Raw genomic sequence first — 27,105 nt, 5'->3', positions numbered from 1 at the left:
CGTGGTTAGCGCACCTAATATGTCAGTGTACTTCTCATATCGGTTGCTGCGTTAGCCGTACTATTGGTATCGTGGTTAGCGCACCTAGGTGTCTATGACTATTATGTCAGTGTTCTTATTTTAGAGTTTGCCATGTTAGCAGTTCTATTAGTGTAGTGGTAACTGACTTACTTCCCATCCTCAACAAAGCACTGTCACAGATGTGTATCATTTATAAAATGACAATGATATAGCTTTGGAGGAAACATTGTGAACAAACCTTTTGGTAAACATGTAGCAACTTTGTATGAAAGGACAATCCTACTAATTTGTGACATTCACTCAATATGAAACTGAAGTTTTTGATCTTATGGAATTTCGTTGTGACACTTTGTTGTACCATTGAGGATAAGTTTGGGCCATATGTGTTTAAAAAAAAGAAGAGATATCAGTAAATAATAACTCGCAGGTTGATGATGATGATGATGGTGTTTTCCTAATTTGACCATGATTTTATGCTTCAAATCCCATTATGTTTTAGTGATGTAAACATTTTTTTGTATGTATATATCCAAATAACTTCTCTTAACCTTTTTGATATAATGTAACCCCCGATATGATAAAAAAATGCATTTATTGAAATTACAAAATGAAACAGACCCGAAGAATAACAAAAATTTAGCATGCACTACATACAGTTCAAGTATAAAAAGATATTTTAGTTAAAGTGGGGCGCAAACCCGTGCCAGTTAAGTCAAGAAAAAAATAGAAAATCAACGCCTGAACCATAGGCCACTAGGACTTTTTGAAAAGTAGTTGATATTTTGACCTCTTAACAATGCATTGATAACATTAATTAGTGATAATGTCAATCAACAAATCATGCAACAACAAAGCTGTAATTAAGTGATTATTAGCGTTGTTAATGTTAATATGAAAATTGTTGTCTTCAAAGAAAATATTTGAGCAAAATGGTTCCAGCTTTTGGTATAACCTAGTTTTAACACTCATAATGATCTGCATCACTTTATTTCGTCATACACACAAAAAATGCATTTTATAAAAACATGATTACCTATCTGTGATTTTTCACTTAACAACATCGAAAATATGAAAATGTTCAGTAATTCTCTAGGTATTACTCCAATCTAATCCTGCAACAGGGCTCAGGTACCGCAACTGCAAAACCCGATGCTCCGCCTTCTTATCTACCTCATCAGCATATAGTAAGTCTGTGGTCCAATCAGGGATTTCCTTGGTATTCTTTTTTATAAAGCATCGTGTGGACCTCGGGATTTTATCAGACATTATATGAGACTCTATCATAGTTATATACTCACTTTTATTTCTTTCTCTAATTATTTATTCTTTAGTGGCACTGGGACTTTAAGGGGAAATTCCTTTTAAAGCGTCCCTAACCCACTATTAATGGGTTATAGACGCTTTAAAAGAAATTTTAAATGCGTACAACAAGCCTTTTGACAATGAAGGTATTCAAGGTATCATATTTGAAAGGGTTTTATGTGCAGTAAAATGATATTTAACAAGATACCTAAAAAATACAGTTTAAACATGAGCTTTCTTAGCCTTGAAAGGTTGGTCTTTTCACTTCCGTTTCAGTTGAAAAAGAGAGCAATTATAGATTGTTGGGTAATGACTGTTTTTGGTCTTCATTTAAAGGGACTAGACAACAGATGAAACTATTGCAAGAAAAAATGAAAATTGCAAAAACTTACATAAAAATTGATATTGTTGTGTACAAAACATTGAATCTTACTTACTGATGTATCACATCGATTACAAAAGTATCCTTTGCAGTTTTTGCGTATCTTTCAAATTTGAAATTTACTGGGTTGTCTGCCACAAAAATCCTAGTTAATTTAAAAATAGCGTCAGTGTATCATTCTGTACTTATCACCTGACATTCACACGCTAAATGTACACACTATAAACTGGGAAACCATTATAAACTAATTTTAAACGGGTTAACTCAGCTGAAACAGCCACAAAATACTATTTTAATCATGTAAAACGATGTATTATCGTCCACATACAAGCTGGTATATTTTGACATATTCTATGCTTGTCTTTTGAAAAAACTGTATTTGCCGATTTGTGGCCTATCTTTTATCTAGCCCCTTTAACATTTTAGCAGGCAGCAATTTATTATCTAATAATTGTTCCCAAAATGATATGGGTCACCATGCTTCAAAATTCAACATAATTGTTAATTGAGCTTTCAGAGAACTTAAGCTGACATGCGGGTCTATTCCTTATATGGTTATGTTTAGTTTGCAAGGTTTCATCTGGTATTACATTGTAAGAAGGTGATAGAGCAAGTAATTTAAGATCTCAGCCAAAACAGATCGGAAAACATTTACTTTTTATTGCATTTCATCCCACGTTACCCACCGATAGTTTTACCTAATTTGGGTTTTACACAACAGTTATATTGCACGCAAGCACTTTAAAATCCAAACTGAAATTTAATACTAGTAGATCTTATTACCCAAACCAGTAACAGGATGGGTTTTGCACTAAAGCAATTAAGCACATGATAAAAGGGAGGTCTTTAACCAGATTTATAAAACTTATATATATAACATCCGTTTAACTGCATGTCCCATTATAAAAAGTGGAAGTTCAATATTTATGACAAAATTCTCTAATTTACAAGGCAAGTTAAAATCGCATCCCTTATCTCAGGGTATCAGTGTTCTTGTTGTTGCTTTTAACACTGTTTATAAACAAGAACACCTAGGCTATGATTATGCTTATACCTTTCTTCCAATGAAGACCAGCTATAAATGTTAATGTTAATTTACAACAACTTTGTAAGAATAAAATACATGTACATACACGATGTATATTCCTGAAGCTGGTGGAACTCCGTCGGGCTCAACTTCTGCCAGTGAAAGGCCATCATCATCGCTCCTGTCTAGATCGCCAAAACGTTGACGAACAAAGCCCGAAATGCGTGCACTTCTTTACTGCTGCATGATCAATTTCCTCTTATTTGCCTTTCATGCACGTTTCTTATCGATAATTGTTGATAAAAATCCACTTATTCCCTCCATTATGAAAATGGTTTAGATCAAAACTTTATCATACAGTTTGTTTTTGTGAGCTTTTCCTTAAATGCACGTTACATTATTATAAATGATGTGATAACAATTTTGTTATCTTTCAATCTGTTTACAAAATTACGTCAGATGAAATTCATATCTTTAACGATCTAGACTGCTTTTGAATACAAAATGTTCTCAAATATGCTGTTTAAATTACAACAATTTGCAAAGTTACGGTCTTTTGTTTATCTTTAAATGACACATTATTCAATCAAACTGCTTTCTATGTTCATTTTTTGTTCAACAATTTTTCAGCAATGATTTAGAATGTAAAGAAATCTTGTAAGAAAAACACTTCCCTTTCACTTTCTGCAACTGAACATTCCTTCTTTAGCCATTTCTAACAAGTAGCCGACTTAATAGGGAATCCACCTGATTTAAATACGCTTTTCCAATACTGTTCAGCTTAAATCTGTCTTAAGAACATGAATTCCTTATCTCATAAAATAGCACAACCTTATCCCCAGCAAACACTGGTATAGCCTATTTGTAGACTGCACTAGTGTTTTCTATATTATATATAGAAATCTTTTTTGTTACCATGGCAACTGTTACATTTATCTCCATGTAAAAGCAGCGACGTTGAGACCAATATAGCACCAAGACTCTACCATAAAAACCTTTGTCAATTGGCTTATGGCATCACAAATGCAGTCATAGGAGTTATTTCTACCTGGCAGACACAGAATGTGAACTGCTATATTAGTCCCAATCTTCTAAACATACAGGTTTCATTTTTAGCTATTCAATTTCCTTTTATAGTAAAATGATTACAATATAGTTGAACATCCAATGACTTTTAATGAGTAACTGAATAAATGTTTGACTGTTGAAAGGATAATCATTTTATGAACAGTGGCAAGAACGGTATATTCACATTCTATGCATAGGGTTCGGAAACCAATGCTTGTATTAGGAGTCATTTAAAAACACTGGCGATCAATAAAATGATGTCTCTTGTGTCAATTTCCATGCTTGCAAGCTTCGTGTTAATGCTCTAAGCAAGAAAGATGTTTACACTTATACAACCTTTCTTCCTGCAGAATATGGGTCCACTTCCTAAATGACCGACTTTGTATGCAGATGTCTTGCAACAATTATCATGTCTTCAGACACATAAATATTCCAACTTGAATTTTGCCTTAACAATGAGAAGACGCATATATAACACTGCTTTCTTCAAGATATGACGGCAGTTCTCATTGATGAGTATAAAAGCTTGTTATACTAATTCCAAGCATGAACATGTAGACTTTGACGTCTTTTTTCCCGAATTCTATCTTATCAACACTGCGAAGTGACAATTCTTCTCCTTTAACAGCGAAAAATCCTACAGCGGTCTTGTCTGTTGCGTTATTGATCCAAATTTAAAACTTAACTAGGTGACAGCGCAATCTTGCAAGTTCATCGTTTTTTCACAGCAACTTTTATTGTTACAATACCCACCACAATCATTACAAATTATTACATAAGAAATTCATACCTACATTTATTTTCTTACGATGCAACCTAACTGCGATGCAACCTAACTGCGGTCCAGGCAACACCCTTGGCCTGATGTTATAATAATGTAGCTTCCTTGTTATTTTAGCCACTTGGCTCACCCATGTGATTCCTGGCTAACAGGTCTCGCTCACTGGAGCCACCACCTTTTCGCATTCTCTTACACTATGATTAGAAGTTAACAATAACAGATGGCAGTGGAAGCCAAGTTCAATAAACAGTGCATATTTATCTGTAAGCAATTATGAAAAGAAATGATCCTGACTGATAAAGAACTGGTTTATCAGTTGTAATCAAGTTCAGCTCTCTGGTCAGCGTGCTTGATCAGCCCTCGTATGTAAGTGGAATTGGCATAATCGGGGAAACAACCTGTAAAGAGAAAACACAGATAGGTCATATTGATTGATAACTTGTACTAATTTACATGTTTTCCTAGAAATATCACATCACTTCATACATTACCACAATGAAAAAGAACTGAGGAAATGATAATAACAAAGTTTAGTTTTCCAAGAAGTACCATAATGAACACAATATATGTACACTAGAACAATAGTGACTAGAACATTGGATATCTTCTGCTTTCCTAGAAATACCACTACGAACAAAATATTGACTAAAACAGCGGTTATGTTTTCATAGAAGTACTGTCATGAACACACTAGTGACTTGAACATTGGTTATGTACACTAGTGACTTGAACATTGGTTATGTACACTAGTGACTTGAACATTGGTTATGTACACTTAAGTGACTTGAACATTGGTTATGTACACTAGTGACTTGAACATTGGTTATGTACACTAGTGACTTGAATATTGGTTATGTACACTAGTGACTTGAACATTGGTTATGTACACTAGTGACTCAAACATTGGTTATATACACTTAAGTGACTTGAACATTGGTTATGTACACTAGTGACTCGAACATTGGGTATGTACACTAGTGACTCGAACATTGGTTATGTACACTAGTGACTTGAACATTGGTTATGTACACTAGTGACTTGAACATTGGTTATGTACACAAGTGACTTGAACATTGGTTATGTACACTTAAGTGACTTGAACATTGGTTATGTACACTAGTGACTTGAACATTGGTTATGTACACTTAAGTGACTTGAACATTGGTTATGTACACTAGTGACTTGAACATTGGTTATGTACACTAGTGACTAGAACATTGGTTATGTACACTATAGTGACTCGAACATTGGTTATGTACACTAGTGACTTGAACATTGGTTATGTACACTAGTGACTTGAACATTGGTTATGTACACTAGTGACTTGAACATTGGTTATGTACACTGGTGACTGAACATTGGTTATGTGCACTGGTGACAGAACATTGGTAATGTACACTAGTGACTTGAAAATTGGTTATGTACACTGGTGACAGAACATTGGTTATGTACACTAGTGACTTGAACATTGGTTATGTACACTGGTGACAGAACATTGGTAATGTACACTAGTGACTTGAAAATTGGTTATGTACACTGGTGACAGAACATTGGTTATGTACACTAGTGACTTGAACATTGGTTATGTACACTAGTGACTTGAACATTGGTTATGTGCACTAGTGACTTGAACATTGGTTATGTACACTAGTGACTTGAACATTGATTATGTACACTGTGACTTGAACATTGGTTATGTACACTAGTGACTTGAACATTGGTTATGTACACTAGTGACTTGAACATTGGTTATGTACACTAGTGACTTGAAATTGGTTATGTACACTGGTGACAGAACATTGGTTATGTACACTAGTGACTTGAACATTGGTTATGTGCACTAGTGACTTGAACATTGGTTATGTGCACTAGTGACTTGAACATTGGTTATGTGCACTAGTGACTTGAACATTGATTATGTACACTAGTGACTTGAACATTGGTTATGTACACTAGTGACTTGAACATTGGTTATGTACACTAGTGACTTGAACATTGGTTATGTACACTAGTGACTTGAAAATTGGTTATGTACACTGGTGACAGAACATTGGTTATGTACACTAGTGACTTGAACATTGGTTATGTACACTAGTGACTTGAACATTGGTTATGTGCACTAGTGACTTGAACATTGGTTATGTGCACTAGTGACTTGAACATTGATTATGTACACTAGTGACTTGAACATTGGTTATGTTCTGTTTTTATAGAAGTTCTTTTAAGAACACAATGTGACTAGAACTGTTCTTTTCCGTTTTCATAGAAAAACCGTCATGAACACATTAATGGGTTTTAAACAGTGGTTATGTTCTATTTTCCTCAGAAGTACCTTAGGGATTGGTCTGAAACCCAAGAGTAAATGATTCTAAAGGTCTTATTATCAAGAGTCAAAACAAAAATTTCAAGAGTCATACGTTGATCAGGTCGTTTGTTCTGAATTCATGGTGTCTTTTGGTAAGTCATGTTTTATATTTAACAAAAATTAACAATTTTCAGTGTTTTATAAAGATCCACTGTTTTAGATCTAATTTCAATTCTAGAAAATTCTCAAGCAAAACAAAAATTGAACAGTTATAAATTTTAATGGAATTCTTTGTAGTCTTTGTCCATTCTCTTAACACACTAATTTTTTTAAAACAGAAATACTGCTGGTATTATTTATTCTTTAAAGCAATGCATCCTTGTTAAAAGCCAATATCATGAATTATAATATACACCAGCAATTGTGCAATGACATTCATCTGTTACTTTCAGTTTCACTTTAATGTTAAAAAATTTCCATAAATAAACAAAAACATTCAGCTTTGCTATTGCCTATAATCCTACATGGTTCTTTCTAATAAATTGCAAAGCAATATACATGTCATGCAAAAGAACTAAATTACAGTACATGCACTGACAATGATTCATGTCCAATAGTTTTCCTTTTATTTTTATGTCAATCAAAGGAAGTCAATTTTCACCTGTTTCCCTGAGCGTTTTAGATCATGTGATACAAAAAATGTTGTTGTTTTTTAAAAATTAAGATTCATCATGTACATTATATCTTAAATCGATAAATAAAAAGCAGTTTTTTGAAATTAATAAGTCACAAAACAAGAGCTGCTGTAGGACAGCGTGCTCGACCATACACCTCTTTGTCATTGAAATGAATACAATAATGATGAAATATATGCCTGTCAAAAGCAATAAAAAGGTAAACAAGAAATGCCGCAATGCGACGAAACTTAGGTTTTCAATGATAACATTAGCCTTTGTTGTGTGATTCAGTTTTAACTTTTTTCCTATTTTTAGTAGGGACCCAAAATGCAATCCCATGAAAATACTCCATAAACTCTTCCTTACACATATCAAGTTTGGTCACAATATGTCAATCCTAACTTTAGTAATTCAGTACTAACTGTTTTTCTATTTTCAGTAACAGTGACCTTGACCTTAGGGGCCTCTGATGCAATCCCATGAAAGGTCTTCATAAACACTTCCTGTATACCAAGTTTGGTTGCAATATGTTAACCCTAACTGAAGTTATTCAGTACCAACTGCGTTTTTCTATTTGTAGTAACAGTGACTTTGACCCTAGAGGACGATCATGCTTTCCTTGTTTTAACAAGGAGCAGAACTGATCCGACCTGCGTATGATAATTCCAGCCTTTTTTTTTATTTTGTGCCTCACCTGGCTATGATAATATTCCAGCCTTTTTTTATTTTGTGCCTCACCTGGCTATGATAATATTCCAGCCTTTTTTTATTTTGTGCCTCACCTGGCTATGATAATATTCCAGCCTTTTTTATTTTGTGCCTCACCTGGCTATGATAATATTCCAGCCTTTATTTATTTTGTGCCTCACCTGCATATGATAATATTCCAGCCTTTTTTTATTTTGTGCCTCACCTGGCTATGATAATATTGCAGCCTTTTTTTTATTTTGTGCCTCACTTGCATATGATAATATTCCAGCCTTTTTTTATTGTGTGCCTCACCTGGCTATGATAATATTGTGACAATACATAGAGAATATTTACTGATTTCAGGGTAAGAGTGTATTTTATTTCAAGTGCGTCATAGAAACAACTTTTTACAAGTGATGAAGCAAAGTGATACAAAATGCAGAAATGAACATGTATTTTTGATAATTGTATTTACATACTTGCCTATATCTTTTGTCAATAAATCATGAATATGACAATATAATGTTCTTATAACATGTGCTTTTATACAATAAAATTTATGTTATGGGGGGTACTAAAATTTGACCAACCAGGATGTGATTTGTCCATGGATTCACGGAATTTGATGGATCCGATGGCTCACGGAATATATATTTTGATTTAAACTGATCAAAAGCTTCAGGGGGGCTGCACTGCCCTTGACCTGCAAAGTGTCTGCCGCGGCCTCCTAGACACTCCCCTCGGCAAAGTAGCAACAACTTTTCACAACCCACAGGGAGCCTTGATACCCAATTATATATATAGCCACGAACTGTCATATAGTTTCTCACCTTCCACAGGACTTGCACTTCAACATAAGGGATAAATTAAATGTGAGGAATTCGCCCCTGGGACCAAAAAAATAGGTCTTGGACAAAGCAAAAGGTTGATATACAGAAAATCAACTTAAACAGAATTGCTACGTACAGAAAATTGAGAAATAGAAGGAAACATTTTGTGACCAGTAAAAAATTTGAAACATCAAGGATTTTGAGATCTAATGCATGTATTCGCTGTAGGTTTATCAACAAAGGAATTTTATTCAGAAACCTCAATTTTAATCCTGGAACATGTGCATATAACAACGAAAACTATGAATACACTGTTTTCATTCGATAAAGAAGGTCAAACAAAAGCTGTCACAGGTAAGTGACAAATGCCCCCGAAAGGGCACATTACACAGAAAGCTGTTTTAATTTAAGCCTATACCGTATTTTCTCGACTATAAGGCGATTCGCTTATAAGACGGCCCCCTAACTTTGCCCATGAAATCTGGTGCTTTTTGTTTCGACTCGCTTATAAGACGTTGTCAATTTTTAAGCAAATCTAAAATGCTAAAATTCTTCCTAATGTGTAAAAATGTTCAAGCTCAACGGACAATTATCGACTTTCGCGGTAACTGTTTTTGTTTTACTCAAAGAAAATGGCGTTCAACTGTGAGCTCTCTATTTGGAGGTAGGTTAAAAATGAGTACATAATTAAGTTTGCAGGACAGGTTGTTACTTATCGAAATTGTAATAATTAATCAATAACAACATATGTTTGTTTTAGTTTATTTTTTTTATTGAAGACACCAATGAAGTTCTTCGGCAAAATAAATGGCTTCAATAACATAACTGCGAAAAGCCGAGGCATGAATAGGTGTTTGTTTAGCAATAATGCTTTAGGCAATATTGTCCCTTGATTGGCGACGAACATAAAGGATTCATATTCGCATTGTCATTTGTTTGCTTAATCAAATTGACAGTTAGGTACCTACATCATATTAAGATTCCAATTTATTGATTTGATATATCTGTCAAACTAATTATACTGAAACGCGCCATGAGAAAAAATGCAGATATAACGGTACACTGTGTGACGTCAGAGCACGCGCGGTGAAGAGATTTCGTGTTGTTGTTTACTTAATTGCCCCATACTTATTATCAGCAGACGATATACTGGATAGACGAATACCCCATGTAAAATTTTACTGATTTTTACTTGAATCTTTTTTTAATATTTTATCGACTCGCTTATAAGACGGGTCCCCTACTTTGGGGGTAAAAATCGGGACCCAATTTCCCCGTCTTATAGTCGAGAAAATACGGTAATGGACCGATTATACAAAGCATTCACTTTTGAACATTTTTCATGAGGACCTTCCTTCCCTTCCCATGAAGTTTGAAGATATTGATCACTAGCATTTTTAAAAAGCAGTCATTTTTCGGAAACAGATTTTCAGCTCTAGGGTCAAAACGACTTGACGTTTGACCCACTGACCTCAACATTTATAGGTTTCATCTGCTGGTAATTACAAACCTGCTTACCAAGTTTGAAGTCCCTGGTTCATAGCCCTGTTCAGTTATTGATCAGAAATGGATTTTCAGCTTTCAGCACAATGACCTTGACCTTTGACCTGCTGACCTCAAAATTTATAGGGTTCAACTGCTTATAGGTTTCATCTGTTAGACTTTACCAACCTGCCTACCAAGTGTGAAGTCCCTGGGCCATAGCGCCATGCAGTAATTACAGCATTTTCCTAAGTAATACCTAGGATGACTTTGCCCTCAAGATATATATATGTGTATGTATATATATAGTACACAAGATGTTATTCCTTGAATATGGCACTAAATTAAAACCCTCTGCTACACTTTGCATTTATGTAACACATTGGTACTCAGAAATAATAATAGGCATGCTGAAATTTTATTGCAGAATTTCATGAAAATGACAAGAACATTATTCCATTGTGTTAATTTAGATGCAGTAACAGAATATTTTTCTTAATGGACAATATCAAGTCTCTCATTTTTTATGATCTACATCTAGCATGTAAATGAAATGAGTCAGAGACAAGGATTGCTGCAAAATGCAGCAACTGACAAGCCCTGAATATGCAAAATGTATAAAATTGTAATAAACGTCAAAGTTCGCTTCTTCAAACAGGCCAATCAGAGCCAAGCACTTTGAGCACTCTACATTGGATATAGGTGCAAGTAACTGAACCAGTTCATATATTGGACTGTGATGTCATATATAATGATCTACTTCCTGATGTTCAACGATAAACTAAATGAACGTAACTTTTTCATGTACAGTTGCTGTCCCTCCATTGAAATAATTTCATTAAATTTGTTACACATTATTAAACATATAACCTATACAAGCATTAGCAAAGCAATAACATACACATGTCAGTGGTTGACACTTACAGTATTTCCCAGGGATGCCTAAGGGACACCAACAGTTTTTAACATCAGGCGCCAATATTACAAACAAATTCAAGTCAAATCTCAATCTCAGTCTCAACTCATTTTACCACATTAAAGCAAAGTATGATAACAAAAGTGTGTTTTTGCTATTTTATAAACAGATTTTCTCATAGAATATGTTGATAATTGTTTTCATGTCCTATGTGTTTGTAAGGGCTTTTAAATTTCTGTTGCAAAAAAAAAATCACATGACTTATGGTGTAGAAGGGCTGTTAAATTCTTCATTAATGTGTTTATAAAAAGCTGCTCATAAATGTGAATAAAAGTCACAAAGAATCCTACATGTAATTATATGGTTGAAATGCTATGAGTAAGAGTCACGCAATGGTGTTTCAATGTAAGCATGTACGTCTTTGCAATTTCATCATTACAATTTGCTTGCATGCTGGAGGGGTTGAAAATCTTGTGACTTAAATATGCAGATCTGTTTTCTTCCAAAATATAAAGAAATAATTACAAATAAATAGAATGCAGATCCATTTCATCTACGAAATATTTTGAAGCAAACTTAAAATGACCTCCTGCTTTAATCTGCGAATAAAATAATGTTCTCCATGGTAAATAACATTCCCCTTGAAATTAACATTTTGGATTTCTTTCTTAGTTTCTGCCAAAAAGAGATGGTGTCCGCTTGGGACATTTGACTGAAAGTCATGAATTTTTTTGTCCAACATCATTTAAAAGTCGAATGCTGTATCACAGTATAATCATGATATCATATTACCTCATTTAAACTACATTGCTATTACCGTAAATCACTGTGTAAAGAAGGCTAGCATAAATAGGAAGCAGGCAAAAAATATGAGAAAAATCCTGAATTTTTTTTTACAAACTATAATACCATAGATAGGACACAGTGAAAACATGTCAAAATCATCAGCAACTATGCTCAATTTCATTGAAGATTTTTTATTATCATGGAAATTGCAATTGTTATAATGTAAGCCATGCAATATTAATTTGTATGTTGTATCGAAAAATGATAACCTTTCAAGAATGCTATAAATTGTTCAGCAACAATCACACATTATTAATTTGTATGGTGTATCGTACACGATAACCTTTCAAGAATGATATAATTTGTTAAGCCTTATATTAAATGTGTTGTTCTCAACGTTTGAACACATTCAGCAAAGTATTGAAAGAACATGGCAAAGTGGGAAAAAACAACTCAATCATGGCAACAGTTTATACTTTATGGTATTTTACTCTGCTTAAAGCCAGAGGAAGTTTTTTACACCTTCACACATTGAGAATGTAATTTAATTCACAGTGCACTGAGTGACGCTACATACTATGCATGTATAATAAAGTCTGTCATGTGTTTCTGGTCAGGATAGAAAAATCCCACCCGAGGGCACCTGCATTGCAAGGTAACGAGGCTTGCAATACACCGACTATGCAGCGTTCCCGGCGTCAAAATTTTCTATCAGGACTGGATACACATGACAGATGTTTTTCTAGCATATCTTAAATTACTTTTTTTGCAAAAAGCCATAGGAAAATGCATTTTGTAACATTTCACCAAAAAGGGTTGATGTTCATTGACGGCATGATGCGCAGTAATTTTTATTCACTGCATACGTCAAGAAGTTCCTTCAATAGAACGTCTTTTAAAGGTTAATTTGTTTGTTGTTGAAGCTATATTTTTTGAAGAGTTAATGTTTATGGAAATCATCTATTGAAATATCATAAATTTGCTTAAGTATATTATAAAAGAAATAAAAATTATTGCATCACAGCGCGTGACTCATCTAGCATGGGTGCCAGATAGTTTTCCAACACTGTTAAATACTCTGTAAAATGCCTATCCATTGTGTTGGAATATTTATTATTACAAAATAATATAACATAAATTATATCGAACAATATCAAAACTTTAAAATAATTATTACAGGTTTAAAACTCAGGGTTCCCGCTGGCGATCGCCATTGTCGCCATTTGCGACAAAATCGCAAAAGTGGCGACAACTTTTCAAATTTGGCGAATTTATGGCGACAACGATTTTTTTCTAAAATATTTTCTTAAAATGACGTAAGTGGTGACCATGCGGCCTGCATGATAATCGATTCTGTCACTGTCATAAATCAAGCGCATCTGCTGGTGCGACAACAAAAATTAATCCGATAATTAGGGCAAGCAGTCACGGCCCAGTCAACACCTCGCTAATTATTGCAGAATTTTATTGCTTTCACGGATAAACAATGACATCCTTTAACTGTTATGTCTCTTATTAGCAAACAATTTTAATATTTAGCTCAACAGCCTTGTTGTTGCGTAATTATCGTGTTAGTTTTAAATATGCAAATCGTAGAATTTTATGTTGTCGGAAAGTCACGTGATATGCAAATTTTGTAATGACGTTTACGCGCTAAAAATAGACTTGCTTTCGGTTTTGTCGCAATTTGTAATTGCTATAAATGCAGCATTCCAAGAGTTCAAAAAGTGTCAAAAAGATTAACAGAAATCAAATAAATAGGATTAAACCCCATTTGATAAGGCTTCTAATATTTTGGCTGGAGTAAAGAGTAGGTAGACAAATTTCTATTAGGAAAGTTATGGCCCTAGTTTGACAATGTATATTTCTTTGAGTTTCCATTTATTTTAAATTTATCTCATAATTTCACAAATGTATTCTTTTATTGTATGCAGGCATTAGACTGAAATCAACATATTGATGTTTATGTCACATTTTTTGCAATATTTTTTTATTTATATACTAGTCCATATACAATGAATTTTGTCAACAGAATAACAATTTGCTATTAATATCTTGTGCTTCATGTACAACAAAATGTTATGATTTGCACGACAATGTGCTAATTAAATGCAATTTAGGGCTCTTAAAATGCTTAAACCCCATGAGCTTCAGGGGGCTTCGCCCCCTTGGCCCCCACAAGGGCGCTGCCCTGGACCCGTAAGGGGGCCTATCGCGGCCCCCTTAACCCCCCGCGAAAAAGTGGCGACAACTTTTAAGAACCCAGGGGGAACCCTGAAAACTCACAATATACCTGACATTCCACTACCAATATAATAATGTAATTGAGGTGTTACGAGTTACGTCCCTTTCAAATAAAATAAAAACTATTTTTTTCCCCATTTATTTTTCTAATTATCTGAAGAGTTTTCAGACTGAACATGAAATTCTTAAAAAATTGTCAGAAGTCTAATAATATATGGATTAAATGCAGGCATTTTTTATGGAAACTATAGTATGAGACAAAAGTGTTTCCTTTACACAGTGATTTAGGTAGCTATAGAATAAAATTACTCTTGCCACCAAATGTCTTCTTTCATTTTGTAAATAAAACAAAACAACCACATCTTTTCCAACAAACATACTTGGAATGATATACAATAAATGTTGTCAAAATACAACTGATATCAAAATCAATCATTGTACATGTATATTGGAAGGACACAATATTGGTAAACAAACTATTGAAGTGTGCATTTCCTTTCCAAAATATCTGTACACATAAATTAATATAACAAAAAAAATGGAAAAATAATAATAACCAAAAAATAATATTTACCGTAAATGCTAAACGTAAAACTTATTCCAGGAAAAAAAGCCAGGATTCCGATCAACAGCAAAACCTTCCAAGAAATTAATAAAACCAGAGAAGAAAGGCTAAATACATTGGTTTAGCCATAAAAAACATGGAGTTTATAGATCAGAGTAGAACATATAAACAATACATTTATTGTACGGCAAAAGTGTGGGGGTGGAAGATATCTATGTAAACATCCATCATACAAACTGCATAGAAGTCGGGCCAGAACATCAGGGAAAGAAACATTATACATAAGTGTATTGTCAACAGGCATTTGTAAAAAACATGTCTCATTACGTTGTAATCATTCTGTTGTTGATTAATTATTCATCACATCATAGTTCTCAGGATGGCAAATTATTAGTGAAATAGTTCTGGATTTTGATATTTTCAAATCAAATCTCACAAATTTTTAACCCAAGTCTTTGGAACAAATTTTGTAAAAGGTAAATACAGTTCTTGATTTGTATTTGAACAGAACAACAATTAATGCAAATGATTGACTGGTATCAAGTCCAAAACTATAGTAAAGGCATAAACAATGAAAACTGTCAGCATAAATGTAATTAAGGCGCTAACATTTTTTTTCTTTTTCACAAGCTGGAGCATGTGGGGTTTTGGGGGTTGGGGAATGGTTTAAGTTCAATATTTTACAAACATTTTACATGTTGTTTTCTTTAAAGTTATTAATGACTTTTTTTTAATTTTAATTTAACAAAATTCGCCCTCAATATTTATACTCAGTATTTTGTAATGAAATTCCTTCCCAATCATTCTGATGATAATAATCATATCCCGGTCTATGATTTTTCATTCATCTTGGGAAAACTTGTTTGCAGTAAACAAGAAACAAGGAGGCATCTGTTTTCATAGTCTTTCTGGTCAATCGGCCTGTGACATTCATGTGGCCATCTGTCAATGTTAATATCAATTATATGAGACCTTTATGAATCATAACCCTAAATATGCCATGACAATTTCTTTCAAACAATCTATCTATAATCAAACCATGACATCAGTATGGGATTTTGATATATATTTACATTTTTGCTAATGGACTTCTGACCTAGTATTTCAGACAAAGTTTAGATTTGTTTATAATAATTACAGTGACATAGCAATGTCATCTGTTAACATTTGATAATGAAGACATGAATGATCACAGTAAAACTCAAAATACCCCAACCCTCGCTCACATGTTTTTAAACAAAAATCCCCTCACCAGTCCCCAAGTGCTTTTAAACTAAAATCCCCCCCAATATACATTTTATATCAACTTCCCCAATTTCTCCCACATGCTTTTAAACTAAAATCCATTCTCCCTTCCCTATATGCTTTTAAACTAAAATCCCTCCCCGTATGCTTTTAACTAAAATCCCCCTCATTCCCCGCTGTGCTTTTTAACTAAAATCCCCTCTCACCCACTTGCTTTTAAACTGAAATCCCTCACACTCACCCATATACTTTTAAAAAAATTCCCCTATCATCCCCTACTTGCTTTTAAACTTAAATCCCCCCATCTTTCCATACAGGTTTTTAAACTGAAATTCCCCTATCTCCCACACATGCCTTTAAACAAGAAATTCCCCTATCTCCCACGCATGCCTTTAAACTGAAATTCCCCTATCCTTCCCCACATTCTTTTAAACTATATTTCATGTTTTTTTCAGAGTAGAAATTTTGTAAAATGTAATCAACTGATTTATCATAAAGTTTATACCACATAATTATACATGGCATTTAAAGAAACCTTTGAAAAGGGCAAGAAAAGTTGAATATCATATATATCATTGCAAAAATTGGTGGGGAATTATATGGCCTTCGGGATTGGGGGGATTTTGTCCAGGGTTGAATATATCCTGTGGGATTTTGTAAAACAGATAAATGACTTCCATATTGCTGCATTTGATTTTGTTATATGAATTTTAACAAACATATTAGTATTTGACATTATTTTATGAGATCACAAAATCAATAATTTACGACACCATATAAACCACTCGCTCTTAAAGCAAGTCTGTTGCTAATACAATGGCTGTTTGAAGAGTTGATACTTAAACTTTACAGAAAATGCATAAAACTGCATTTCCATCAGAAAGGCAAACATAGCTACAACCTCGGCTCTTCAAATATTACAATAAAAAGGCAATTTACAGTAACAATAAAATGTGGGCGTAATGGATAGTGTAAAGTTGCCCTATACAGCTCTGTAAATAAAAATCCATAAAATTGCCTAGAAGTGCCTTCATATATTAATAAAGTTTATTAGTTTTTGACAGGAAAACAATCTGTCGCCAATATCGCGTGACAATGTCACATTGATAATTTTTCACCTTTGGGAACTTCATCTGTTGCCATGACAATTTTTACACATCTTTTAGCCTTGGTTTCTGCGAAATATCAGCAACATTCTGTTATACAATGTATATTTTAGATTTTAATTGCGTAATAATTTAACGGCGACTGTGCCGACTCATTTTAACATAGTGATGACAAAGGCTTCAGCATTAATTATTTGATAAATAGACAGATTAGTACAACATAATGACGTTTGTGCCAGTTACCTGGGGCAAAATCTAAATTTAGTAGTTACATGTATAACATAATTAATAAAATCATTATTCTGTCATTTGCATATTTCATATTACAGTATTGTAAATTTGTTTTTAAAAAAATACATGCATGTTTCATCCTTAATAAAGAAAACGCCATAAAATAGGTCATTCTACAATTTCCATCTTTTCAATGACCTTGGAAAATGCGAAACTAAGGTCAAGGTCATATCTTATCTTCAATCCCTTTTCTTCTAAAAGGAAGAATGGTAAAAGCTTTTTGATAAAATCTCATACAATACAATTTGCTGATTAATGCCAATCCAGCTCGATGGTATATTAAATATATTTTTCTCAATATTATGAATATCTTGACTTACATTAATACAATCATTTAAGTTCTTCTAACCAATATGACCTACAATTGTTTCTTTAAAAATAGCAAATTATCAATAAAATGATACTTGGTGCAGCAGATATCAGCCAGAAAGCAGACAAAATATAAACACTGGTAATTCTAGAGGGCTAATGGATCACAATAACACAAAGACAATCTCATCAGGCAATACTTTCTTCATCTAACAGGTGTTGTAACTTATAAAAAAAAAAGTTCTATGAATGAATGATGATCGAAGTGATCTTACATCAAATACATGTCAAAACCATTCAGTGGTTGAGAATTTAGACATGAAAATAAAAAATAAAAAGTTCGGAACTTTGATAGTAATTCGTAACGTTTATGAACATTTTATTTACATCTTAGTGACACTATGCTTACAATATGCTATGGCAACTCTGGTAATATCTTTGTCTGATCTTCATAAAAAAATTCTGAAACACATAATGTATTTTCAAGTACTTTTAATTCCCAAAGCCACCTAAACTAAAATCCAATTTCCTTTAAAACCGACACGCTACATTTGAAAATATCGACAGAAATTAATGTCAATGTCCTTTAAATGCTTCCAGCTACATTGCAAAATCTCCGTTGAAACTCAACCTTGACTTAAGAAGAATAAAAAATAAAAAAATAGAGATTTTCTGACGCATATACAACTGTTTTCTAAGGTTTTAGTAGAAGGACACAAGTTCATTACCCGCTATTGCGAAAATTGAGAAATTCTGACGCATGTACAACTGTTTTTTTAAGATTCTCATAGAATGTCACAAGTTGATTCTCTTCTCCAACCAGGATGCATATCTTGCCAGCCTTAGGCAACAGGGAGCAGGGAAAGCGGGCGGAAAGGAAAAATCAATAGATGTTACAGAGACAGAAGAGACTGGGGCTTGATTAAACATAGCCAAGTGTCTTGTGATGTCACGAGTAACCAAAATATATGCCAATCTGCCTTTTCCATGCGTCTCCAATGTATTTGTTTCTTTTTGTCTGGGTTCTTCTTATTCGCTGCTTCAGACACAGATCCTGACAATAATGTGTCTTGAAAAGGCTGCTAATGCAAAGTATGTGACGAGAACAATTTTTTTACAAAAAATGTCACTCCTGACAGTAACTTTTTTTAAATACTTTGCCAGGCTTAAAATTACCTGATCCTTGTCTGCGATCTGTTCTTTTTTTAAAGTATGTGTTGCAAATTAATTTCTGGCACTTCAGTAGCAATTATCATGGCATCAGTTAACAGGCTGTATTTTGTAGAAAAAAACACTTAACCAGTAATCTTGAGGCTTTATTTCTCTCCAATAATGCAATTTGAACCATTTATTTAGTAATGTGCAATTAATACCCAGGCTCTCCATTATTTTTTAACAGTTTTGTTTGGGTCGTTAATTATACTATAATGAATAGTTTTTTTAGACAGTTTTTGTATCATTTGCATAAGGATTCAGAGAGTCCCACACTGTACATTATATATTAGTTTGGTGTAACCCACCATTGTACAATATCATCAATAGGGTAGAGGGTTTATATACAACATGTCAGCCACTGTGATAGTAACAAAATGGCCACTAATAACATCTGTTAATAGTGGAATAAGGTGCATTTTTTACAAGCATTCAAACAGGGACAGCATTGCTCAATTCAAGAATCAGGCAAACTTAGAATACCAGTGGCGTTACAACACATATTTCAATACGCCTAAGCGTACAAATGAATTTGGCTTCCCTTAAAATGGCAAGTGCTTTACACCGGACATCAATAAAGTAAAAAACGAAGGCAAAGGAGGTGTTTAATTATGGCATATACATGTAACTTTTCACCAGTTTGTCATGATGTGACTTAGTGTAAGCTTACATAATTCTTGAAAATGTTTAGTTTTCAACTGTGTTCTTTGAAAATTACTTTGACATGGGACAACCCTCCCGTACACCATATAACATAACTTATTCAGACAAAAAAAAGAAAGAAAAAAATCACATGTTGACACTTCACTCAAGTGTACAGGCGTACAGTTTGAAATGATTCATGTACGCCCCTGAATACCCACGTCATTCACATCTACTGTTTAAGGGCATTCGCGTCAATAAGGACAAATAAGGCGTTATATTATGAAGTTTATACTTCATTTAATAAAAATTTGATCTTATTTAAACTAAATCTAATAACAACATTATTATGACAGCAATTTGCTCCAAATTTAACACATTCTACTTTTAAATTTGGAAAACTGACAAGACAATGCCCGACTTGGCGAGAGTGCTTACAGGAATGTCCAACATTGTTGATCACTTGAAAAACCTGAGACTCCTTATTAGATTAAAACAAGACAATAAACTCCAGAAAAAAATGGAAGAAAGGCCACACTACATTATTTCACAAAATGTTAATCGTCTTGACATTCTTGAATGTTCTTGTGTTCCGCATCTTTTTAAATCATAAATAATCCTTTACCAGCTAGCATTATAACATTACTGACTAACGAGATCCTCATACCAGTCATTACATTCACAGGCCATTTCAACAGATACATAAGTCAAAAACATTGAGGATAATTGTTTGTTTTAGTGTAAGATCGCGATATATTTCACTGAGTGTGCATCAAAAGCTAAAGTTCACGATTGGCGTTACTTATAACCACGAGTGTAATATTTACTTTTCGTGTTCACGAGGGTTATGGTCTGCTGTATTTTTTCAATAAAGCTCGCCAAATTGAATGCGAAAAGGACATCATTTCCGAAATGATGTCTCTGAAATTGTGCCCCAGCCCTATGCGCACTGAAGTTTGATAAAATGAGAATGGTTTGAAATTTCAAAACAGTAAAAAATATCAATATGATATTTTCACTGTTTGAAAAAGTGAAATATCATTTTTATTTCACTGATAAATATCTATGAAACACTGGAAAGCATATAATAAATTCAATCTTCTATACATGTATTATTTTGTGTGTACTTTTTCTGGCCATTCCACACAACAGCCTTTTTACTGCTACATGTAGTGTGGACCCATCCCTTCTCAAAATTCCACCAACAATTTTCTAATTAAAATGGCCTGAAAATGAAAGCTTGAGGCAATAGATCAGTGTTAACTTGTTGTGTGTCCATAATTTATTATGGAGAAGGCAATGGGCCAGTCCTTGTTCGGAATACTCGGGAAGTAATTGATTGAAACTGTCCCGATTGTAATGTATTACAACGTTCGGGACAGAACACAGAAAATGAAATTGGAATTAATTTGTTTCCAGCGTCATGTACATTGCACATTACAAAAAATAGGTTTGTTTCAGGTTTCCTGACCTTTTTTTAAAGAGTTATTTTTTCTGCTTTTGGATTTTTGGGTAGTTCCTTGATTCTGACAGACGCCTGAATATATTGCATTCTAGAGCGCTCTAATTAACATTAAGTTAGACCAAATGGCAATGTCATTGTGTGACCATGATTTTCAGACACTTTTCAACCTATATTCAAACCTACCTTGCTTGTGAAATCAGGAATTTTTTTATAGTTTTTGGCTGTAGGATTGTTTTGCATCAACAAAGAAGAGTTTAATTTAAAAACAATTATATGGGAAAAGTAAAGGTTTTTCATTTTGCAACCTACAATGACTCTCAAGAGTTATGGAACTTTCAGATATGATACATTTGATAATGTACTGTATTTTAAATGTGAAAATCAATATGGTTAACAATGTTGATGCTATAAAATATGGATGTTATGAAAAGAAGATAACGACCCCAACCTCACCTCCAAAAGGAAGAAAACTGCATTCACTGATAAAAAAATATTGTTATGAACTTCAGAAGTACCGTAAATGACTGGTTATAAGACACACTTTTTTCCCTCAGATTTCGATGTAAAAAAAATGCCTTCGTCTTACATACGGTAACAAGCTTTTGACATTTTTTTCAGAGGTCGATTGCAGGCCGAAATTGGCACTTCAGAGAAATAAATGGTGAAAAAACTAGTTTGTTTAGATTTATGTAGAAAGGGATGTCATTCACATCATCTAGATTGAGTTTATACGGGTTAAAACGGCAGTTGAAGATCGGGATATGGTGTATCGTATAACGTTTATTATTTTAATTTCTCATTTTTGTACGAATAAAATTATTCAATATTATTTTGTATAAAACAATAATAAAACATGCATATATAAAGAAGCATAGCTGTGCACTGCCAAATATCTTTTGTTGGTGGTATGATAAGGTGTGAAAAACTTGCACTGTTTTTAAGCAGTTTAGCATACCAATAGTACAAACTGATGCGATAATTATTATAAATAGTCTTGTTTTTTCGCACTTTGCCGATTTCTTTATACTTTCCTGTTGGTGTTGACATTTTGAAGACGAACACATACAACGTACTTCTCATTCTCAACAGGTTATCGTTTATGCTTAACCCTCAGAAAGAATATTTTGCTTTGTGTTAGTATTGCATGGTCTAAAATAACCATCGCGAAAAAAATTAATTTCGTCACTGTCAACCAACATGGTCCCAATGGTAGCAGACAATTTTAACATTTTTTTAATGCGTCCCCCACGGATTTTTTTGCGTATGTCTTATCAACACTTAAATTCTCTTATAATCAGTCATTTACAGTATATCAAATTTCTCTTTAAAATATTTTGTCATTGCTATCTCATGTCTGCTTGTGATTGTGACACCTTAAGGAAAGTATATGAGCCTTTTACATAAAATTTTCATTTGAACATATTACCATATACAGAAAAATCAAATACGATTTTACAAATCAAACACTTCATTTTTCATCTCAGAATAATTGAACGTTTTGAATAGATACTCATGGAATCATTCAAACTTGTGCACATTTAAGATCTAATTTATTCTAGGAAAAGGATATAAACAGGAAAAACAAGTTTTAACATCCTAAAATATTATGAGTGTGAAAATGAAATGCTATCATTAAATAAACATAGCTTTAAAGTGTGATTACATCATACATCAACATTATTATGTTTATGCAAATGACCACAGACAGCTCAAAAGCATGGGGCTTTATAAAATGAATGTTTTAGATGAATATATTTGGCTTAATCTGGCATGGGTGGTTGAGGAAAAATAATCATCTCTCAATCTATTAATGCAATTTTGCATAAATCTGTATTTGCTTTCACAAAAAAACATGCACAGTCTAAGCTTGTTTTCGCATCAGAGATTAAATGCAGAATATTGTACTGAATTAAAATATCACATGTCAACGAAATTGTGAAACTATATGCATACACAGATGAACATACAATACAGGGTATTATCCTTGTTTGAAAAAATACACTACCCGTTTTGTTTACATTGTTAATTTAATGTCATTTTTGGTAACTCAGATATTTTTCATTTGTTAGTTATGCATTTTTTGTTTTGCATTTTCCATTTTTTATTCACTGTTTTGAAATGTTATGTCGGTTTGTGATTCATGAAGGAAGATAGCTCATTGAGCTAATGTTTCTTGTAAGGATATATCTGACTTTATATAAAGATTCCTGTATCTTGTATCGCAAATATGACATACTCACACTGACCTTCTGAATATGGCAGTTTAATAATTATAGATACCTATGAACAATGCACCTGGTAGTGCCAAAAGGCAATATTGTTTTTTTTTTAAGGAAAATATTATTTCCCAAAAAGCGTTGTCATGAATGAACATTTTTAAATGATTGATTAATATTCAATGGTAAAAAATTGCATAAAGCTACAAAGAACAAGAACAATACTGTTTAATTTTTCTTGCAGGATCATGCTTTATGGTTTAGGCCTTATATATATTTTGTAATATCTTATAATACAAATCTATATATAGATAACGTATAATCATTGGAAAAACAGTTAATAAGTGTTCTCACTCATGTTTTCACCTATGGGATGGCCAGACGGGTTCTGATGGAAACATTCACACCCAACACTTATATCGAAAGTTACTTATTGCTTCAATATAATTACTATTTATTTGTGTACCTCATATCAGTAAGCTTTAATAAATTAATGGTGATTTCAATTCACATTTTGTAGGGGATTCTATGCACTGGTCAAATTAAGCGCAAGCCATCACCACAGTGAAAATACAATTTTTCTATGATACTCATGAAAAAAATTCACTGAAATCAACAAATATCCTCTATACATTATGAAAAATTATTTAAAATAAATTCTTACAAAACACGTTAAAACATTCAAGTGGTTAAATACTCTGCAATTTCCACCATAAATGTTCAGATAGATTTGTAATAAATTAAGATATTAATTTTTGAGTATCGAGTCTGAACTTCAGCTGGAGTCTGTTCGTTGTTACCGCCCCTGGCCCATTTTCAAGAACACTTGGAGTCAGTGTTTGAGAATCAAGACTCAAAACCCATACATGCCATAAATCCCCCGGAATTTCGATCCTTCCCCCGATCTCCCGGTGGGAGATAAAAATTCCCCGGAATTTTAAAAAAAAGAGAGATTTTACAACAGGCAATAATGACAAAGTGAAACCTGTGACAGTATTGTGAGTGAAACTGAAAGTAAACAAACAACTCCACATGGGAGAAATGACTGAATAAATTACAATGGATATTTAAAAAAGGTTTGATAAATGCCAAAAGGAAACTTTTACAAAAAGTGATTAATTTATTTGTAGTTTTAATTTGATCAAAGGCAATTTTTTTTTACTATTTGTGAAATGGAAGACATTAATTATACTTATTCCATTCTTCTCTTAATGTCTGAATGCATCATAGCTGATAGTATTTAAAGCAGAATTTTTTAATTGACTTTGGAGGAAGGTTAACCAATTAAATTGTCTCGAAAACATATTTTTCCTTAGACATGTTCTGCAAGAGCATAACAGTATGACATAACCGAGTATCATAAAATATGATGAATCATGATATGTTAAAGGTTTTCAAAGCAATTAATACAGGTGAATACTTGTTTTTTACTTGCATCTTAAAATACTAGGAAAATTCACCAACTAAGACCAGCTTAAAAATCCCCCTGAATTTTCAGCCTTTAACAAATCCCCTGGAATGGTCTCCAGAAATATGGCATATATGAAATCAAAATATTTTACCTGCAATAATGCTAAAAACTGCTGATCTGTCTTAAAATAACCAATAATTCCACGATCAACCACATATTTTTACAAAAAAGTAGAGTTTTACAATAACTATTCCAAACAAAAAGGTTTGGGGTCCATTTTTTATTAAAATATTTAAAACATGAATTTTTGAATTTTTTTTTCATATTTGGGGAAAAAGTTTATGTTATAGCATTGGGAATGGGGTCAAATTTTAGCCCTAAAAATGGAACTATTTGGTCAGCAATAAGTTGTAAGATCTCTGTGCTAGTGTTCCAGCAGTTACATTTTCAATGCTCGTCAACGCTAGCTTCCTTCATTGGTATACAGTGTGCCTGGACCAATCAAAAAGGTTATTCTTGGAGGAGGGTAGAGCACTTTGGTGAGAACCCACCAACTGTTTAGCTTGGTTCATAATGTGCTAGCGCAATGCTTACTTATATTTGGAAGTGACCTGCACCCTGTAGTTTTCCTCAAAAGTAAATTTAAGAGGTTTGTCAACATCACTGTGTTAATTTAGCCAATGAGTGTAAAGGTATTATTCAATATTTTGGATTTGTAACTTGTGGCTTCTTATTTTTGGGCCGCTTATTTTGCAATTTATAAGATTTCCAGTATAATATACAGGCATTCATCTAGGAAGTCAATTAAAAGAAAACTCCACTAATTCAACATGTCATTTGCTACATAAAATACATTGCTTCAATAAAGTTAGTCCCCAGCAGTACTATCCCATCTGTTGCTAAATTTGAAACTGCATGATCTGCTCCAGCAACAATCTTTCTGGAAGTGTGAATCCCAGAGGCACAGTTGCAGACATTTTTCGTTTAACATGCTGACCAAACGCTTATCGTTAAAACGCACTGAAAACATTTTCACAAATGATTACTAATGTATATAAGTTAGTTCGAGCTATATACTTACATACAACATGAAGATGCAACAAATGTTCAAGAAAAAAACACTTTCATCTAGATAATTTTGCTACTTCCGACTTTGTTATTGCTTATTACGCATGCGCACACATCCGCCCACGCACTCACGATGTAAATCACGCCCGGGAAACGCTAGCACTAGTGCCGATATCTGGATTCTGTATATGTTGAAATGCATATAGGTATTCTGTGTCGGGTTGTGATTTTATTTTTGGGGGCTTTGTTGCGCGTTTCCTTATTCATTGATATTTGTTAAAGTGAAATTTTCATCGAACAAACTGCATAAAAAGTAAAAAGTAAAAAAAAATCATTTCATAGTATACTTGTTTAAAATGTACATATCTTAATATTGTTTACGTTTATTAATGCTGTCTTAACACATGTGGGCACGACAGCAAATTCCATGAAGCATGCCCTCCTGCATTTATACAAAATGAACACTCCAGAAAAATGTTGCCAGTCCTTAACTTACGCCGTAGAACAAGCTAGTAGGTAATTGCTAACCCTAATCCTAGCGAACGCAAATGATACATCATGCATAATGTAAACTATACGTAGTAACAAATATTATCATGGTGCATGATATATTTTACAATGTTTTCGTGCGTACGTATCGTCCATTAATAGATCTACAGAAAAAAATGAAGCAATCCCTTTATCATGGCCTAATTGCATGATACTCCATTTGCGTTCGTTATGGTTACTACACACCTTTCAGTTTCGTTAGGGTAAACTAAATGTAACAAGGTTACTACATGACAGTATGTATTAGACACCGTTTGTGTTCTGTGGACAGCTATTTTGTTAATAACAGAATCAATGAATGGTACAATACCAATGCATGAACGAGCACTCAAGTACAAACTTCATTATTATTACATAAAAGCATTGGTTACTACATTCTTTCATTTAATGGGTGACATTATACAAGGTCTGTGTCAGGGCTAGGGTAATGTTAATGTAAGCGACCGAAGTTTCAGTAGATAGATTTAATTCAACGGTACTAAATTTAATCGTGCAGTGGTCTAAATGTACGAGGG

At 33.3% G+C, this 27,105-nt stretch overlaps 1 protein-coding gene across 3 annotated transcripts in view; it reads right to left on the bottom strand.

Moving 5' to 3' along the window:
* LOC128233463 (diacylglycerol kinase beta-like) overlaps positions 1-26,161 on the bottom strand; it is a 94,911-nt gene extending 68,750 nt beyond the window's left edge. Inside the window, exons 1-2 of one of the 3 annotated variants that reach the window (XM_052947142.1) lie at positions 26,055-26,161; positions 2,839-4,979 (exon numbers count right to left, since the gene is read on the bottom strand). In XM_052947142.1, coding sequence (XP_052803102.1) covers positions 2,839-2,908 — 70 coding nt within the window. In that variant the 5' untranslated portion in view covers positions 2,909-4,979; positions 26,055-26,161. Of the gene's footprint in view, positions 1-2,838; positions 4,980-8,432; positions 8,538-15,085; positions 15,159-26,054 lie in introns of those variants that run through there. The other 2 variants (XM_052947140.1, XM_052947139.1) reach the window with 2 other exon arrangements.
* Positions 26,162-27,105: the final 944 nt, after the last annotated feature.

The sequence above is a fragment of the Mya arenaria genome, chromosome 5 (assembly GCF_026914265.1).
Source record: "Mya arenaria isolate MELC-2E11 chromosome 5, ASM2691426v1".
NCBI lineage: Eukaryota > Metazoa > Mollusca > Bivalvia > Myida > Myidae > Mya > Mya arenaria.
The sequence above is the reverse complement of the archived record's forward strand: the minus strand, read 5'-3'. Positions and strand labels throughout refer to the sequence as shown.